The sequence below is a fragment of the Acartia tonsa genome, chromosome 4 (assembly GCF_053477335.1).
Source record: "Acartia tonsa isolate MP-2025a chromosome 4, ASM5347733v1, whole genome shotgun sequence".
Classification (NCBI taxonomy): Eukaryota; Metazoa; Arthropoda; class Copepoda; order Calanoida; family Acartiidae; genus Acartia; species Acartia tonsa.
In genome coordinates, this window is record NC_137263.1 from 6,110,140 (window position 1) to 6,130,551 (window position 20,412).

A 20,412-nucleotide genomic window follows, 5' to 3' on the forward strand; every position below is an offset into this window, starting at 1 on the left:
GCCAGGCTCCAAGCAAAAACTTCTAAAACATTTATTATTTTATAACTATTTGGGTGAAAGTACTACCACCCTCCCAAAAGAATTACCCCATAGAAAAAAAATCCCAAAAAATTAATTTTTTACTTTTTCTTTTTAAAACTAAAATGAAAGAGGGAAACACAGCTAGTATTAGAATAAAGATTTCAATTCAAGTTTTAAAACAAAAACATAATTAAATTAATTAGGTATATGGAAATTTAAATAGAAATCAATGTGTTATGTAACTTCCTTAACATATTTTTAAAAATTTGTTTATATTTTAATGTTGAAGAGTATACTTTTAATGCAATGATGCAAAGAACGAGTGTATTTAGGGATAAGAGAATGTTCAGAAGATGTGATTCTGAGTCCTTTTTAGGGCCTAAAAATTCTAGCAAAAGAAACACTTTCCAGTATAGCTTAGAACCAATTAACCGATTAATATCCGCTGGATTAAAACCGGTTCTATAAAAAAAATATTGATAGCATTTTATTACAGACAACTTTCTATGATTATTAAGTTAAAACTTCATAAAATAATACCCTTTTTTAGCACGGACTAACAAATAATTCTTTTTTAAAAAATTTAATATCCGCGGAAAGCTTTCTATAATACTATGCAATTAACAACTATCAATAAACATTATTTACAGAAAAATTTATTTTTATTAATAATCGACATAAAAAAAACTATGTGAATCCTGCTTTTGCATAAAAATTAACAGTAAAACCATCGCAATTTGACATTTAATGCCAAATGCCTTGGGTATAAACACCATTCAACAACCAACTCTTTAATTTCACAACCTTTGTCTGAAGTCTAAACTGTGGATGGTAATGAGTTGATCTGTTTATAGGCCAAGTCATTTCCCCTACCCTTACTATTTTAAAATATAACGTGCTTAACATACGTGTAAGAATCGAACCCGGCATCCTTCGGTTTAATGCAGATTTCTTTCGACTCCTTTACCCGTGGTGAAATAAAATGTACTAATTGGCTGGAAATAAATTTACTAAGTGGAACTTTTATTATTTTTATTTGTCTGTATCTTATACGAATACGATACGCCTAATTACTACAGAGAGGGAGGGGACATTGGAATATACATACATTCTTCTCGTAGCTTTATAAACTTTGGGCAATTTTGTTAAAACTTTATTGGCAGTGTCCAAACTTTTCCACCTATAATATTAATCCGAAGGAGAGGTAATTTTGTTGATCGTAATTGGGAATGGAAAAAAAATTGTCTTATCAATGGATTGAATTTAAACACAATTATATAAATGGTAATTTTGTCAGTCAACATTTGAGGAGAATAATTTAGCCTCACATTTCCCATCCAGAGATTACTGGAGATTTGGAGTAAGTTGTACTGCCTAAGAAATGGTTAGAATAATGTTGATAATATCAGCCAGTCAAAGGTTAATAGAATTATTCATATTTAGTGATTAGATTCGTTACAATCTTAAATCTAATTACTTTTAAAACTATCATATACAATGGAATTTTGAATTTCTGATTGAAAGAATAGAAATATTTTTTTTTGGGTGGGGTGGGGGGGGGGGTTAGAGGTCATACCAATACGTTATAAGCTGTATATTCATATACCCACCAGGCAGGGATGTCCAAGCTTTTTATTTTGAGTGGGGTAAAATGATTGTTTACAAAGGTTTAAGGGTAGGTAATTTAATGTATTTTTAAAATTTTGAGGGGATAAAATGAGGGTTTCAAAGTTTGAGGTCGGGGGTTTAAACACCCGGTTTCCCCCACCCGTGGACGTCTAAGCCTCCAGAATAAAAAAAACTTATAAAGCTAAGTATAAGACAGATCGTGAAATAATTGCTTAAGTTTTGTTACATGTAAGGCTAGGTATATTCTGACTAAAACCAGCTAATATTATTCAAGTATAATGTATAGGAACTTTATTTCCTATTATATATACCGTTAAGTTTGATCAAGGACAATCTGATACACAGTTAGAGCAACAAAATCAGCCAAAAATAAAACTGTTAAAACTCAGGGAGTGAGGGGATATTGGACTCTAATTAATAATTCTGGTACCCAAAAGTTTTATAGATATGTCCTCTTTTTGGGAACTTTGGGAACTTTTAAAATCTTGATTGGTTGGCTAAAACTTACAGTGTCCAAACTTTATCGTCCATTGTCTTATCTCTAAAGATGAAAAAAAAGGTGAAACTAATAATTATGTAGACTGATCAAAAGTACATTTGCTCTAAAATAGTTGTGTTCCCTTTTGTTTTATGAATATTGTTTTACTTGTTAAAAGATTTGTCCTATCGATTTCAAACTTTGCATGATGACTCTTATAACAGTTAGAAAGCGTTTTAACTCTATGATCCTTACCATAAAGTCCTTACGTTCATTTTAAATATGCTAATTTTTTACTTTTTGAATGATATAATTGACTTATTTATCTGATTATTTGAATAATGTTTCATAGGACAACAAGGTACAATATTATGAGCGAAGCTTCTCTTTAATTAAATCCTAAAAATACAGTATCCCATGTTTATGCAATTTTGCAAAAAAAATATGAACAATTTTGTTTAGACAAATTAATATTTTGCTTATTAAGTTCTGACCCTCTACAAGTTTCATTGTTCGTTTGGCCTTCTTGTCTAATTTTGAGCCTCGCTCTTATGCATGTTGTCATCCTTGTTTAATTATATTTTTTAATGTATATTTTTTATTGTTAAGAAGTTGAATAGATAGAATTATATTTCTCGTATTCATTCGAATCCGGTGGATAGGAACCGGTTCTCATCCATACGAAAAAACTATGTCTAGCATCGTATTATATCAAGTTTTCTACGAATATAGAAATGTACAATCATAAGATTAAAACAAGTTTTTTTAGCCCGTGCCTTCGGCACCTCGGGGCTAAAAAACTGGTTTTAATCTTATAATTATACATTTTATATCCGCGGAACTATAAAAAAACAGAGAGATTGTCAGTACCCCCCAAAAAAAGTACAATTCTCGTTCTACCATCAATTAGATTAAAAGTCTCATGTGGTAAGGTTTAATTAGGATTAAATTGTACAAAGTATCAGTGTTAAAAGTTTCCCACTGATAATTTCGATCTTCAAAGATGAAAATTTTATCGTCCATTGTCTAATCAATGTATTCTTGAAAAATTTACATTTATATTGGACAATAAGAAAACAGTAAAAGTGTCGAACTATGACGTCAGAAAAAAATAAAAATTAACCAATGAGAGGCCGCTATATATTTTACCACAGTGAATAATGGCTTCTTATTGGTTAATTGTTATTTTTTTCTGACGTCATTGTTCGACACTTTTACTGTTTTCGACAATAAACAAGGAATGAAACACTTACCTAATGAGTATAATTGTTCACAAAAATCACAAATTCCATTTCTTGATGAAATAATAGAAATAAAACATATTTATCACAATTATTTCTCACTTCAAAAACTTTATAAGAAAAAATGCAAGTTTAATTTTTGTTGTAATGAAAAAATTAATTTTTTTTCTCCTTTTATTTCAACAATTTATTTCAGGGCACGGCAGCCGCGACCAGGCCTCAAATTAAAAACAATTTGGGTGCTCTGGGAAAACAATTTTTGAAAAAAGGAATTGCCATATTTGGGTCAGGTTTAGACTTCCAGCTGATTTTTAAAAATATGAAAGGTTGATTTCCCTGATGCTTAAAGGCGGCTGCCGAGCCCTGATTTATTCTTATCGACATTTATTATGAAAATAAAAAAAGAACAGACAAGATATAAGCGGCTGCACCCCAAAATCTATGGGTTAATAGACATTTAAAAAAGCCTAAAACATTCCAGGACCAAAAGGAAGAAAAGGCATAGCCTAAAACCATTGATTAACAACTTTTAAACATTGAAAGTAGAATTTTCTTTAATTTTCTTCTTAGGATAGAAAAATCGGGTATAGTCCCTTTCGTAACATCGCACCTTATGGGGCGATTCTTCGTATTTTTCACAGTAGCTTTTCTCCTACTTCTAGCCCCTGCGGGGGGCTCTAACTCTGCGGGGCCGATTACCTAACCCTGTTGGGGCAATCACCTAACCTAACCTAAAAAAACCTATAAAAAGCCATTTTAAAAATATGACAACTCGCCCCTTATGGGGCGATGTTACGAAAGGGACTATTCCCGAAAAATCTTTTTAAAGATTATAGAAGAAAATAAAGATTTTAAGTTAAAGGAAACGATATGTTAATAGATAGACTCACAATTAGGAACGTTTCTTCTTTTCCTAATTTCATTTATTTAAAAACTAAATATTGTCTGTCCTGTCCAACTAATTATTTTCAAATAAATATCTTTGAAATATAAATATTTTTTATAAAAAAATGAAGCTTGCACTAAAATGTTTAGTATGAAAAAAGTCACTTTTACAATTGTCAATATTTATCTCATATCACATGTGTTGAGAGCCAGTGATGGTTTACAACTGAGTCAACCACTCTGACGGAACATTGACGCACTCTGACGCCCCTTTTTCAGTGGTAACAGGGGGGGGGGGACACAGCTGTTGACGCTTTTAAATGGACGAGAGAAACAGACATTGACCCCCATGACGCATTTTAACATGGAGGGGGGGGGGGGGGAGTCATTGTTGTTGTCGCCCCCGCTTAAGAAAAAAGGGTATGGCTGTTAATGCCTTTTTCAGGACATTTAATGGTAGCAAGTGCCCCCTTTCCTTAACAACAGTGGTAAGAATTTGAAGGGGGTAGAACAATGACGCCCCCTAGTCCATGTAGAGAGGTGGGGGGGGGGGGGAGGGTAGAAAGGACAGTGACAAGGAATTACTGGGAAGTACAAAGTCATATTTACAACATATTAAAATTATGTTGCACACCTTGCCAGGATATAAAACAGGTGTTCAATCAATGATAAATTTATTTATAAATGTCAGATGGTAGAATTTTAAGATGTAGGATTTTTCAAAATCACTATCTCTGGCTTCCTTTATGACTTGTTTTTTCAGATTTTATAATTTTTGTATGGTATGTCATTTGATAATTTACTTTAAAAATATTTTTAACTAGTTGTTTTTAAAAAAAGTTATGTGTAAGGAGTAAGATAATAATTCATCTTCAAGTATATTGCAACAATGATAAGTTTTTGAATCGAGTCCTAAATAAAAAAAATTGCCGAATGAAGAATGAAAGTAATTACAACAAATTTTAGCAAAATCTATCATATTATAAATTTACATCCTAAATCTTTAGTTGTTGTAATAGAAACGCTTAGCTTGAAAGAAATGTGAGAAATTGATTACATAATATTGGCTAAATTACTTACAATTTTTTTCACTATGAATTGTATTTTCTTTAAAAAAAATTTGATTTGAGGTTAAGTTAAGGAGAGGATTGACTTCCCCCCATTAGATGCCTCTAGTACTTGATCATGTAAAAAAATAATATATATCGAAATTTAGTTGGAGCCAGGTGTGTTTTAAGCGTAAAATAATAATCATATAGCACTTTAAACCACACACATACTTACACACACACACACACACACACACACACACACACACACACACACACACACACAAACACACACACACACACACACACACACACAAACACACACACACACACACACACACACAAACACACACACACACACACACACTCACACAAATTGTGAACCAGATTTATATTTCCGGAAAGAAAGTTATTAAAGCTAAAAATTGTTTATTTTGCAATTAAATTTAAAAGCTTCACAGAATTGCATAAAAATACATTAAAAAACATCTTTAAAATAAAATATTATCATGTTATAAATTGAAAAATCATTGGTAAAGGAAATCATTTTAGAAAATTTTGGTTTTTGTAGGAATGTTAAATTGGTTACTAAAATTATTATTTTAGTTAATTCATATTCGTTTGGTTGATATATAAATAGGTAAAAATCGGCTCATAAAATTAAAAAAAAACTGTGTTTATGACATTAGTAAAGCTATAATTTTGACAGTGCAGTGGGTAAATTTTTTTGCAAAAAACACAGCAAAAAACGATGTTGACCAAAGCACACCATTTTTTGCCTAAAACACAGAGATAGTACTTTCGCTAGTCGTAGAAGTGGCAGCAGACCAACGGTGTATTTAAAAATTTTATTTTGTAAAAGGGTGAGGATGCAGTCCGGGACAACATTGTAACGTCAAGTCCAACAACCATGGATATCTTAAGGAAAAAATTCCTACTTTTCTGATTACAATCCTGAAGTATGTGGTTATTTAACACCCAACAGACAACTCACCCTTGCACGACCCTTGTCTGGAAGTTGTCAATGTTCATGGATATAAATTAGCCTATTCATGGACCAAGGCATTTACCCTTCTCTTACCAAAAATATCACAGGCATAATTTAGCAGTAGTAGGTATCGTTTTAAACGTTTTTAAAAAGTAGTTTTGCTATGGTTATGGTTAATAATGTCTAGTGTTCTTACTAAAATGTATTACTTAGCCCAGAAATTTTGTCTGAAAAAAATCCCTTTAAAAATTTATCAATACCCCCGCCCCCCCCCCCCTCCACACTTTTTTTTCTCTCAGAGTTTTCAATATTGAAAAAATTCATTTTAAGGTTAAGTTTGGTTAAGAATAGCCCTGCAGATACATTAACCCGAAAGGGTAATACCGCTAGGGCTGGAAGCAAGTATTTGACATCAAGTAATGGGAGAAGAGAAAGGGGTGTTTAAAAGACAAAAATCGAAAAAATTAGGATCCTATATTCTGTCTCATACCAATTTTTCTTACTCTTCCTCTACTTTCTTATTTTAACACAAGAATAACAACATCCATAAAAGCGAAAATTATACATTGTTGTGTTAAAGATGTACAGTTTATTGCAGCATTATTTCACTGTAGTGAAAAAGTCTTTTACTTCATAAAATTGTATTTGGAAATATATTTTTTTCAGTAGTAATGGAATCATATTAATATAAAATTACTTTCTAAATTAGCCAATTAGACAACAAAGATATTATTAGCCTTTTAAGCAATAAAAGTCAGCACAACCACAAGTTATTGATAGTCAGTTAATTGTTTCTTTCCTTTGTCTAAATAATTTTTATACAATAAAATACCTATAATCAGTAGTTTCCCTTTAACTAATCTCTTTTATACCTCTCAAATTAAGATTTGTGTGTGTGTGTGTGTTGAGTGTGTTTGTGAGTGTTTGTGAGTGTGTGTGTGTCCATAAAGTTACGTAGGTTGTCACCATTTAACATTGTAATCCCAACTTTTACAATTTTCTTAATAAATCTCATACTAACCTCCCTTCCCTTCTTTCTGCTGCTTACATTTCCCTTTTCCTACTCTTTGTTTGGACCCTATTCCTCCTCTCACCCTTCCTGAAGAATTTTCAGGAATACTCAAGGATGAACTGGTTAGAAAATACCCAGTCTACAAATCTATAAATGTCATAAAAATCTTATATAAGATTAGCTATGGTGGACACCTTGGATGGGAGAGATATTACTAGTCCCAAAGTTTTATAAATACGTTCTCATATTCTTTGGGGACTTAATTGGGTTGTACAAACCAGCAGTGTCTTAACTTCTCAACCAATAATTCGAATTTACAAAAGAATTTTTTTGTTTACTATAATTGTGTGTGTACATCATTTTATCGTCCATTGTGTTATCCTTGAACACCCCTGCCTCTACTCCAAAAAATAGCCTAAAACCTACCATGGCCTGGGCTGCATGAACTTAACTGAAACTGTAAAACTATTAGTCTTAAGTGCTTTCTAAGATCTTACTGGTTATACGAGCAAACATACACATTTAGTACATGTTTTTTTCATCATAATGATTTGGGTTATTTGTTAATCTAATGAGAAAGCTGAGTTTGAATGAATTTATCTTGTATTGTCACATCCCTATATCCCTGTTATAAGACATTTCTCCGCTATTTTCACTTGGTACAAATTTTATACCCATAATACTAACAATGGTATAGGGGAAGGACAAAATTTATTTTATGGTATATATTTCAGAAAATTTATTTTTAGATTAATCTTCTTAAACAAAAAAAAATGCATAAAATTAGATAAAACAAAAAGCACACACAAAGGAAACATGGAAATTATGTGCTGCTAGAAAAGTAGCGTTTTATTATTCAAATTTATAATTCATAAGGTAAGCTCTCTAATATGATAAAAAATGCCGTTGCAAGCCTTTTACTTTAATAGTGAAGCCCCAACTGTATTCAATTTATTTTTAATGGAGAAAGTTCAATGTTCATAGCTCTTAGAGCCTCCTCATCCTCTGGACTAATACTGAGCTTTCTAAAAATTGTTTACCCGTTACTGCATCTATTCATTAGATCAGACATACAAAGACATCCTGTTACTTCTGTTGATAGAATAACAGATATATAGTAAAGATGTCTATACAGATAAATACCCCCCCCCCTTTTTCAATGACTTTTTTCGTCTGATAGCAAATTGTTTTCTGCTACTTGGCCTAATAATACACCTGACATCATTGGCTGATTTCAAAGGCTCAATTGAGAGTCAGCACAAGGTCATAGCGATAGGGAAATACAGTTATTTAACCCTTTGTCCCTCTCGTGTTTTATTCTAATGATAGAATTACCAATCAATTTTTAGTAATAGCCATCCTTCGTTTTTTTGGTCCATTTGTAACCCATGGTGGTAATGTAATGTTCAAGTATATGCCGCCAATTTACCCAAGAGACAAGAGGGCGAAGAGTAATCTACCCCCCCCCCCCCTCCCCCTCCCATCCTTTCTCCCAGAGTTAAGAGTCAAGGAGGGTGGATGGGGGGGGGGGGGGTGATCAGAGGCCGCCGGAGAAATGAATTAAACGTGAAGACTCAAGATTTGTGAAAATAATGTTGAACCATTCTTGTCTTGATCTTTGATGGTGTTGTAACCGATAAAACTATTATTTTTTATACACATAAAAAAACATTAAATTTTTTTATAATCTAAAAGTTATATTTCTAAAAGTGCTTTTTTGTAAACTATCAGTTGCGCCCATAGGATCCAGTGGATAAGTGGGGTATAGTCCTTTTCACGACATCCCTCCATAAGGAGCGATTCTTCGTATTTTTCACAGTAGCTTTTCTCCTATTTCTAGCCCCTGCGGGGGGCTCTAACCCTGCGGGGCCAATTACCTAACCCTGTGGGGCAATCACCTAACACAATATAACCTAACCTAACCTAAAATAACCTATAAAAAGCCATTTTAAAAATACGAAGAATCGCTCCTTATGGAGGGATGTCGTGAAAAGGACTATACCCGATAAGTGGGTATAAAAACAGCCTAAAACTATACCAAGACTTAATGATAAATCCTTCTTGGTTTCAGTTATTAGTGAAATTAAAGTGGACAAACCTTTCTTTAAGTGTCAAAATTACCAAAATAATTAAGCTAGACTCGCAGCTACATCACTGAGTCAGCGTATGTTAAGTTGTATCTACCAGTCTAGTAAGCACTAATATATTTTTAAATTCAAATATCTAAATTTTCAACAAAAAAAAGTACATATGAAATAATATTTTGTTAATTATTGACAGTACCTGTTATATTAATATAGTAAACATTCTTGACAGACTTAAGGCTTGACACGTTGAAGTGTCCTGCGTTACAAAATAAAGGCACTGCTTTTAAAGGTTTAGAATCGCAGTCTGTTAAGTTTTAATTGTTCTTTGCTGTCTTCTTACTTTTGAAATAATTAAACAAAAAATTAACAAAAAACATTATTTTCATTTACTAAACAACTTTCATTTCACAATCTATTTCTGAAAATCGTATCAGAATTTTAGATGCTGTGAGTATTGGTGCAAAAAATATGACGTAACAAAAAAAAATTAGCCAATGAGAGGCCGTTATTGACCAATGGTAAAATTTATAGTGGCCTCTCATTGGCTAATTTTATTTGTTACGTCATATTTTTTGCACCAATACTCACAGCATCGAATTTTAAAGACTTTTTAGACATCTATAACTTTGTTGATTTAAGTAGAAAAATAGATGAAACCATCACAAGACTCGAATCTAAATATAAAATAGGGTAAAATCACCAGTTACAACTTTCAACTTCCCTAAAAGGGAGAACTCAATCGGTTCAGTACTTAGCGAGATTTTAATTGAGAAACAAAAAAAACTTACTACTTTATTTCAATGTAAATTTCAGAGATAAAATAAGAAACCAAAACTAAATGTGAATCAAAACCAAGATAAAAATGATAGTTGGAAACACATGTATCAAGGAGGAGGAGGTTAGTAGCGGCGCAGCTAGCGATGATCATGACAGAGATGAAGAAATTGACGTTGTGTCAAGGTCTATCTCCCCAGTGCCAGGTATAGTTAATTGTCCGCTTGGAGGCAGGCAGATAAATGGTTCGAGTCTCTACATAGCCGCTTTATAACTAAACAAGATAAATATTGTACATTAAGATATATAAGTTTTCCGGAATTTTAAAGTTAGGGGGAGATTTGAAATCTGCATCAAATTTTGAAGATTTTTTATAAAATTCGTTTTTTATATAATTCTTTATCTAAAAGTGGAAATGCAATTTAAGTTAATTAATTTTGGCATCTGTGATTGGTGGATTTAAGAAATCTGCGCTCTGATTGGATGGCGTACATCATTCAATCAATTAGAGCGCAGGTAGTTTAAAATCCACCTATCCTATTGGTCAAAATTAATTAACTTAAAATGCATTTCAGCTTTTAGATAAAGAATCATACAAAAAACGAATTTTATAAAAAATCCTTAAAATTTGATGCAGATTTCAAATCTCCCCCTAACATTAAAATTCCGGAAAACTTATATATCTTATTATACATACAACTACTATGTCACCAAAACGGCCTTTTCGGACTTCTAGACAAAGTTCAAGCAATCAAAAGGCTGGTTGTCAGCAACATTGTTTTTGAACCAAATCACGTCGTAATTATGTGACTTACTGCTGTTATGAACATAGAAAATTACAATAGTTAAGTCAGTCATTTGAATCTTAAATAAACAAAAGGAAATCTGACAATGGCGCCTGAATAAACCCTCTTTTCCTACATAGAGTGATCAACACAGTTTAATTAAACATGTTATTTTTATTTGATAACAGTGTTTCATGTTAAAAACAATCTTCAGTTGGTTATAAATAAAAAGTCACATGATGCTTTAATAATCATAAGTTTTATACTGTGTATTAAAAACAAAAGATGATTTTTTTTACAGTGGAGGTAAGAAATGAGTGGAGAGGGGGTGATTTTGCATAATAGAAAAGGGAGAGGTGGTGAGGTATTTAAATTTTAGCATTTAAACTATGACTAATGTTTCTTATTTAACACATAAAAAGGCAATATGTACTTTGTAGTAATGAATATTATGCATGATATATATAAAAAATGCATTTTGCTTTCAAAGGCCAATATTTAAAACTATGGGTCTATTGTTTTTATGTAACCTATAGAAGATCCTCCTTCAGAAGATAAAAAACCTTTGGCCTTGTGATTTTAATTAATATACAAACAGTTAGACCATTACTGTTTCCCAATCATATACAGATAGATAGACAATCATCCTAAAACTTTCTCGTAATTGTAGGTGATACAAGGAAATATATTATGGAAGATTCTTTGGCAGATTTGAAATCTTTGTATCTATGTTCTTGATTAACATACAGATAGACAAACGGACAGTCCTACCATTACTGTATGCCAATTACATACAGATAAACAGACAATCATCCTAAAACTTTCTCGTAATTGTAGGTGATACAAGGAAATATATTATGGAAGATTCTTCAGAAGATTTAAAACCTTTGGCTCTTATAAAAAGAAAACCTGAATTTCCAAGTAGCAACAAATTTTCCAGTATAGGTAATACAAAATCATATTTCAAAAATATAAAATATTAATAATAAAATAATTATCCTATCATTTGAAGTAGCAAGGTTTTTATTTGTATTGTATTTTAAGATTTTGCTAATTACTGAATTTGTTGAGTTCTCCAATTTTTGGAAGCATCACGTAGGTCCCAGGAAAACTTAATTTCAGATTGTAGACTTCGGATGGTTTAAGGTTTTTTTCTGCCCTTTCCTACCCCTTCGAATAGAGAGCCCCTAATAGCTAGGGAAGCAGCTTAAAGCAAATAGAATTATTCTTTTATATTTGAGAAAAGCTTTGTTTAATACATGTTAAGTTAAATGTTGTTGTTTTTTTTAAAGGTAGGCTGGGTACCACTAGGCTATCTAAGAATTCAAGTCTTTGAATAAAAAAACCTCTTTTACTTTTTTATTCTTATCAGCCTTTCACCAAATACCTCTTTTTTGGTAGAAACAAAAAGAAATTATATTATACTTGATATACTTATTAGCCTGACACAAAATAAATATATAAAAGAAAGAAATATAAGTAAGCAGAAAAAGAATAAATCTGAACAATTGATTATTTCAAACTAGCCTGTCCCGAAATATTTAACTTTTGTTTTGGAAATAACAAGATGTCCCAAATATTAATTGTTGTACAGATGGAATGGATTATTGTAATAAGTTAATAGTATCTCAAAAAATAACGTAATTTTACTAGCCTGTCCCAGAATTACATATTTTTACTGTTAAGATGGAATGGAAAAATCAGTAAGCACAACCACAAAAGATCCTGTACAAGAACCCGCGCAATTGGTTACTTCTTCACAGCCAGGTATGATTAGTTCTATTTAAAATATACTAGCGTCTACGCCCCCTAGAGGCCTATAAGGGCACTTGAGAAGAATTTTTTTAGGGGGGAAGGGGGGTCGAACATTCGCAATTTTAGATTTTAGTTTTTAAAACTTTTTTTTTGGGGGGGGATAATTTTTTTCTAGGGGCGATATCCTTGGGAGGTTGGCGGTACCCTCCCCCAAAATAGGGTTCCCATGATCTATGAGAAGCTTCCCTGTAATGTAGATATATATCGGTTCAGCGGTTAGCGATATCCTTCTCAGATATAATCTTTTTATGTAAATAATTGAGACAAATAAAGAATCAAAATAACAAAAAAAGAGATCCTTCTGTACAAACAGACAGACAAACATCCTGCTACTTTAGTATAAGGATAGTAATGTCTGTCTGTTCGTTAATTTAAATATGGGATATATTTTGATGTACTAGTATTTGTTGCTTGATGAATATACGAATAAAATTTTTTTGTTTTTCAAGAAAGCTTTGATTTTATTCCTAGTTATGTTAGATCATTAATTTTTAAAAACAAAATAATAAAATATAACTATGTAAGTTTGCTATCTAAACCTTTATTCACGGCAGAAGTTAATTGAAAATTATGCAATGCACTTACTAAAGTGCAAATACAAATAAATCAACATAAATTTATAAAAAAAAATTGGTTTATTTCCCAAAAGATGTAATTTTTATGTTTACTTGATCAAATATTTATACATATTTTTCTGCAGGGGATGGAAATATTCCTTAATGTGCAAGTGGGCCAATCCCCCCCCCCCCTTCTTATTGATATGTCAGCAATGAAAATTTTGATAATATCTATATATGTATATCTTTAATAAATTAAATTTTATCGTCAGGTCGATATGCTTATTTTCTCTGTTAGGTTAAGTTAAGTAAGGTTAAAAGCTGCCCTGCAGGGTTAGGATTTCCTATCTTGTTTATCTAGAAAGAAGAGGGGTTCATCATTATCCCCTTTTAGAATATAGGGATTTTTTCTGAAGGGGGGGGGGGGGGTGTCTATGCGAGGGAACAAAAAAATAAACGGGGAGAAATTATGAAATAAATGGGATGAAAAAGGGAAAAAATGTCCGAATAGAGAAAATATTGTGCAGATGAATAATTGGATACATTTCAGAATATTGATAACTTATATATTTCTACAAATATCTATAATACAAAGTAGAACGATGTCTGTCTGTTTGTGTGTTTGTCTGTTTGTTTGTAGCGAAGGATCTCGCTAACCGCTGAACCGATCGGGTTCTCCTTTACAGGGTAGCTTCACATAGTTCCCGGGAAGGTTTATAACTATTTTCTTGGGGGGTGGGACACCCCTAACCCCCCCAAAAATGAAAAATAACCCCCCCCAAAAAAAAAAAAAATTTTCTTTTTAAAACTAAAATTAAAATAGTGGGGTCGACTACCCCCCCCCCAAAACCCCCCCCCCAAAAAAAAAAATTTTTTTATTTTTATTTTTATTTCAAATCTAAAATACGAAAAATTGGTTTGATCAAACCTCTTGGGGTAAATCCCCTAGAGGCTAGGGGCGAAGCCGCTAGTAGATAATAAACAAGCATAATTTTATCAATAAATAGGGCAGCAATAATTCAGTAAAAGCAGTAAAAGCAGAAAAAGCAATACTAATTAATGATGAAAAAACAGCAAATTCTCTGCACTCATAAACAAACGTATGGACCTTATTTATACAGTAACTACTTAGCCAAAAAAGAACAAAATAAAACATTAGCATCACAGCTTTTGATGCCATTGTTTGTTTTTTAAAGCGAAGCTTTTTTATAATTAGGGTAGGTCCGTACGTCACAGTTAGCTCTTTTCGTTAATTTAAGCAGGTTAGAATTGTCCTATCGATTCCAAACTTTGCATGGTGATTTCTGTAGTAGCTAGGCACGATTTAGAAAGCGTAGCAACTCTATAATCGTTAACAAAATGTCCGTACATGATGATTTTTAACTTTTTTAGCAACAATATTTTTTATGATCTATTTATCCGATTGATCTGATTTTTGGAATACTGATTCCTAGGACAACAAAATACAATGTTATAAGCGAAGCATTTCTATAATAAAGTCCTAAAAATGTAAATTTGTCCTCAAACAATATCCTGTATTTTAGCAGTTTTCCAACAGATTTGTTTCGATTTTTATACATTTATATTCTAATCATTTAGTTCTGACACTTTACACGTGCTAATGTTCTTTTATCTTACCGTTTCAGAGCTTCACTTTTATGGATGTTGTCATCCTTGTTCTATTTAGCTGATGTTTTACTCAAATTTTCATTAATGTTATTAAAAACTAAAAAAGTAAATATTCAAAAAAAACATTATTAAAATTTATTTAGATGTTACAAAAGTAGAAGTTGATGACAAGGAAGAAGATAGAAAAGATAAGTCTGCTGCTGCCAAACAGAGAAGAAGTAGAACTAATTTCAGGTTAATTTTACAAAGATCCATTAAGCTTTTTATAGTTCCTATAAAAAATGATGTCATACTGGCCTATCATTGGTCAATTAAAATGTATACTGACCTTCCATTGGTAGTTTAGCCTGATTATTGGCTTATCATTGGCCATTTGTACAGGGTGCGGCACATAAATCCGGACAAATTCTAATTTTTAAAAAAATGAACATAAAATCGTCAATTTTAAAGATTTTATTGAATTTTAAAAACTGGGAAGCAAAATAGGTATATGACTAGTAGATTATTCAACAAAATCGCCGCCAGCCTCAATCACCGCCTCTACCGGCCTCCTCAACCGCCGGCAGGTCCAGGTCAAAATGTACCTGTCCAAGCTGGCGTAGTTCTCATTGATAGTGGCAATGAGGGAGGTCTTTGTGGTATGGGCAGGTCTATTGGTGCATGCTTCAAAGTAGCCCCAGGCCCAAAAGTCCATTGAATTAAGATCGGGCTGCTTGGAGGCCACATTTCCTTAGGAACATGAGTAACCGCCAAATTGACAAAATCCATGTTTTTGCTCTCATTTGGGCTAGGATTTAGCTACAGTGGACTTTAAGTACTCAAAATGCGTGTCTCAATGAGCTTAAGACACACAAAAAATTTGGGTCAAATTTCCAACTCCTTCCCTGTCGGGCCCTACTGTTTGTGATTTCTTAAGGCTCAAAATCTTGAAAAATCTACCTCATTTCGGCTAGTATTGAGCTAAAATGGATTTAAACACGGCAAAATGTGTGTCTCAATGAGCCTAAGACACTCACAAAATTTGGGGTCAAGATTCCAACTCCTTCCCTGTCGGACCCTACGTTTTGTGATTTTGCGCATTAAACCACCGGCGCATTTGGAATCTGCCTTGTTGAACATATGCGCGGCCAGCTCGGTGTACACGTCCATCTTCGTCCAAAGATTTTTTTGTGCTTAAAGGTCATTACCTAAGCTTTCTATAGTGGGGTCAAACGTCCTGATTGGTCAAGTAATTTTGACGCTATGGCCGTTTAAAAAATGTCCGGATTTATGTGCCGCACCCTGTATTGTATGAGGTTTTTTTAAAGGCACTTTAAAGAGCTTCTCCTTTAGTAAATAAAATAAAGGGATATGTAATAAGAAAAAATACAGCATTTATTTCCTTTTGAGTTTTGAATCTATTCACAATGGGTCAATATGGATTATTAACAGATGCACAGTTAGAACTTTTTAGAAACAGAAAAAGGTTGTACAAATGTACATTCAAGGACTTGATTATGATTAATAATATACAAAATCTATAAGCTATAAAAGGATAAATTTCACATTTAAGATAGAGTCGGAAAAAATTCCTGTCCTTCTATCTATCAAAACTTAAATGAATTTTAATTTCTTTTAGTGTTGAACAGTTGGGGGAGTTGGAACGGCTTTTTGATGAGACTCACTACCCAGATGCGTTCATGAGGGAGGAACTCAGTGAGAGACTTGGTCTCAGTGAGGCTAGAGTACAGGTGAGTCTATATAATATATCAGAGGCGAGACTCCTTACTCAGATGCATTCATGAGGGAGGAACTCAGTGAGAGACTTGGTCTCAGTGAGGCTAGAGTACAGGTGAGTCTATATAATATATCAGAGGCGAGACTCCTTACTCAGAGCATTCATGAGGGAGGAACTCAGTGAGAGACTTGGTCTCAGTGAGGCTAGAGTACAGGTAAGACTATGTATTTGAGGTGAGACCCCAAGATGTGTGTATGATTGAGGAAATAAGATAGAGACTTGGTCTCAGTGAGGCTAGGGTAAAGGTAAGACTATGTATTAGATGTGAAGCTTATTACTCAGAAGTGTTCAAGAGAGGAACTCAGTGAGAGACTTGGTCTCAGTGAGGCTAGAGTACAGGTAAGTCTATATAATATATCAGAGGCGAGACTCCTTACTCAGTTGCGTTCATGAGGGAGGAACTCAGTGAGAGACTTGGACTCAGTGAGGCTAGAGTACAGGTGAGTCTATATAATATATAAGAGGCGAGACTCCTTACTCAGATGCGTTCATGAGGGAGGAACTCAGTGAGAGACTTGGTCTCAGTGAGGCTAGAGTACAGGTAAGTCTATATAATATATCAGAGGCGAGACTCCTTACTCAGTTGCGTTCATGAGGGAGGAACTCAGTGAGAGACTTGGACTCAGTGAGGCTAGAGTACAGGTAAGGCTATATGATAAAAAAATTGAGACTGAGTGAGGACTCAGATGTGTTCATGAGGGAGTAACTTAGCGAGAGACTTGGTCTCAATAAATGGACTAGAGTACTTGTGAGATCAAATGATAGGAGAGTTAAAAATGTTTGATGTATATCTATAAGAAAATATCTGAGAGTTTAGCAATTGCCTACATTATATACACTTCTAGAATGTTTTTATACAGAATATGATAAATTTAGATTAGCATTGAAATTATTCTGACCAATTATGATTGAAAATAAATTGTTTTCAGGTATGGTTTCAGAACAGGCGTGCCAAGTGTCGGAAGCATGAAAGCCAACTGCACAAATCCAGCAGCCCCGGACCAGGTGTCCAACTTTCAAAACTCTCCTCCACAACCCCAACAGATGGAATCCGAAGTCTGAGCTCAAATTTTCTGCCGCTGCGCGGCCCCCCGGTGAAGGCCAGTGCGGCCAGTTTTGGAACTAAAATACCCAGTGTTTCTAGTAAATCCTTGTTCAGATCCTCAACTGAGTCTTCAAGTCTGGATTTATCCAGGTACATTCACTAAGATATTTGACCATTTTACCCATAAAAATACGGCATATTTATGTATAACACCTAAACGAAGTACTTGGTTGGTCTCTTGATCGCGTTAATGCGTTTTAGATTGTAAAATTAAACATCTTCTGAAATGTCAAATATATTGAAATTTAAACGGATAAACTGAGTCGTAGAAAAGATAGCAACAAAGAATTTTTTTCTCCTAAAACAATCAGACATGAAAACTATACTTTTTAAATTAATTTTCAATAGTGTTTCATTTTTTAGTATGAAGAAGGACCATTTTTCCTTATTGAAAGAATTTACCCATCCCGGTGCTGTCTTAGCTGCTCAACAGGTATTCCATAGGCAGAATTTTACACACAAATATAAAAAAATATTTTTTGTGTATCTGTTTATTGACCAGGAAAATAAAATTTTAGATAAAAGGCTTATTTTGTTTTACCAATAAACAATTTCTCTAAAACTGACTTGGCAATTAGTTTGTCTGTAATGCTCTAGAAGATAAATGTGTTTTTACTTTTTCCTTAGTGGCAATACAAAATAAAAGGATAAATTTTGTAGTAAAGATTCTGTTGATTAATAGACTACTACTCTATTTTTAACACAGTCCGTTTGTTTGTCTGTAATGCTGCTCTGGCAGGAGGCCTTGGTAGCCACCTGCTCACCTCTCTATCCCACACACTTCTCATGTGTCAACCTTGTTTATATATATTTAGTATGCTGCTCTGGCAGGAGGTCTTGGTAGCCACCTGCTCACCTCTCTACCCCACACACTACTCATGTGTCATCCTTGTTTATATATTTAGTATGCTGCTCTGGCAGGAGGTCTTGGTAGCCACCTGCTCACCTCTCTACCCCACACACTACTCATGTGTCATCCTTGTTTATATATTTAGTATGCTGCTCTGGCAGGAGGTCTTGGTAGCCACCTGCTCACCTCTCTACCCCACACACTACTCATGTGTCATCTTTGTTTATATATTTTGTATGCTGCTTTGGCAGGAGGTCTTGGTAGCCACCTGCTTACCTCTCTACCCCACACACTACTCATGTGTCATCTTTGTTTATATATTTAGTATGCTGCTCTGGCAGGAGGTCTTGGTAGCCACCTGCTCACCTCTCTACCCCACACTCTACTCATGTCATCCTTGTTGTCTGGACCTCCGCTATTGCCAACTGCCTACCATGGACTCCAGGTATAACATTTTAATAGTTCCAGGGATCTTAAAGGATAGGACAATGAAGTTATGTTTCCCTGAACTATGATTAACTAAGACACTCCTTATTTATTTGATTTAGAACTTTTGTTTAAAGGTTTGGACAATCTAATCAAATTCGAGACTCTAACGAACGGCTAAAAATTTGAGTTGTCAGTCTGTTTTAATTTTGTCCACTTTTTAACTAATGCCATTATTATAAGTTTTTATATAAGTTTTTTTTGCTTGTCTATTATGATATTGATAATCAAGGTACCAATTTTTTTCTGCATTTTTGAGAAGCTATTATAGGAACCATGATGGTTTTAGATTATTATATTATTAAATTGAAGTCTTAGGATGGTTTTAGGCTGTTTAATTGCTCTCCCTCGCCTCATATAACATAAAATTATCCTTATTTTTTCATAATTTTAGGACTTGAGTGCTTTAGAGAAATCTTCAAGCCTGGCAGATCTGAGGGAGAAGGCAAGAAAACACCAACAATCCCTCGGAATTCAAAATATTCATAATTAATACAGTTTCTTAATTTGCAGGGATACAGGGATAAGTCAATGCTAGATAATTTTATCTCCCTACCATAGTTTAAAAGTACAAAGCTCTTCTTGTAGGATAGTATTGTGATATCCGCCTAGGATAAATGGCAGACACCAGAGTTCGAAAAGACTACGGCAGTGTGACAGACGTGGACACCTTACTATAGAGAAGCTACGCTTCTCTAACAATCACTAAATAACAAACAGCATCTATTCAGTTGTTCCTTTATTGAAGGTCTAAGGATTACTAAAGTTATATACAACAAACAATAGCTACACAGATAGGAATAAATAATCATAACATAAGCATTATAATACATATACAATAGTCAGCTTGGGCAATAATGATCCCCCATCCCTGGAAAGGGTGGGGGGAATTAACAATGCAGCTTAACCATAATAAAGCTTGTCAGATTCAATCATTAATTTTAGGCATAGGGAGGGGGTCGGCAGACCCCTTCCCCAGGACTCGGGGGAGGGCCTTTGGCCCTTCCCCGAACCCCGGTCAGGGGTGCCATAGGCATGGCTCACGGTTGCCGAATACCACAACTCTCCCCTCGGAAGGCTGGGAGAGGGTCTCCCTACCAGACTTCCGACAGTGGTTGAGGCCTTCGGCCCGCTCCTTAGGGCTAAGATATATACAAATGATAGTGATTCAATGGAATCCTAGTGGTGATTTTTTCAGGGCTGATGGGCTCCCAACGTGGGATAGAAGGTAGAGGCTGGCTTTG

At 33.8% G+C, this 20,412-nt stretch overlaps 2 protein-coding genes across 3 annotated transcripts in view; one reads left to right on the plus strand and one right to left on the minus strand.

Annotated features, from left to right (window-relative positions):
- The window catches only part of LOC145315801 (immunomodulatory peroxidase-like), a 35,729-nt gene extending 32,301 nt beyond the window's left edge, over positions 1 to 3,428 (minus strand). Inside the window, exon 1 of the mRNA XM_080155892.1 lies at positions 3,382 to 3,428. The gene's annotated coding sequence lies outside the window, so the exon portion shown is untranslated. The remainder of the gene's footprint in view (positions 1 to 3,381) is intronic.
- A 6,779-nt stretch (positions 3,429 to 10,207) lies between these two features.
- LOC145315818 (uncharacterized) lies at positions 10,208 to 19,943 on the plus strand. 2 transcript variants are annotated; one of them, XM_080155912.1, is made up of 9 exons: positions 10,208 to 10,370; positions 11,787 to 11,894; positions 12,636 to 12,716; positions 15,094 to 15,184; positions 16,569 to 16,680; positions 17,657 to 17,922; positions 18,196 to 18,265; positions 19,008 to 19,127; positions 19,563 to 19,943. In XM_080155912.1, exons 1-9 carry the CDS (start codon positions 10,253 to 10,255, stop codon positions 19,659 to 19,661), a joined length of 1,065 nt encoding a protein of 354 aa, XP_080012038.1. In that variant the 5' UTR covers positions 10,208 to 10,252; the 3' UTR covers positions 19,662 to 19,943. The 2 variants fall into 2 exon arrangements, with proteins under 2 accessions (XP_080012038.1, XP_080012039.1); XM_080155913.1 differs by lacking the exons at positions 19,008 to 19,127; positions 19,563 to 19,943 and adding an exon at positions 18,648 to 18,888.
- Positions 19,944 to 20,412: the final 469 nt, after the last annotated feature.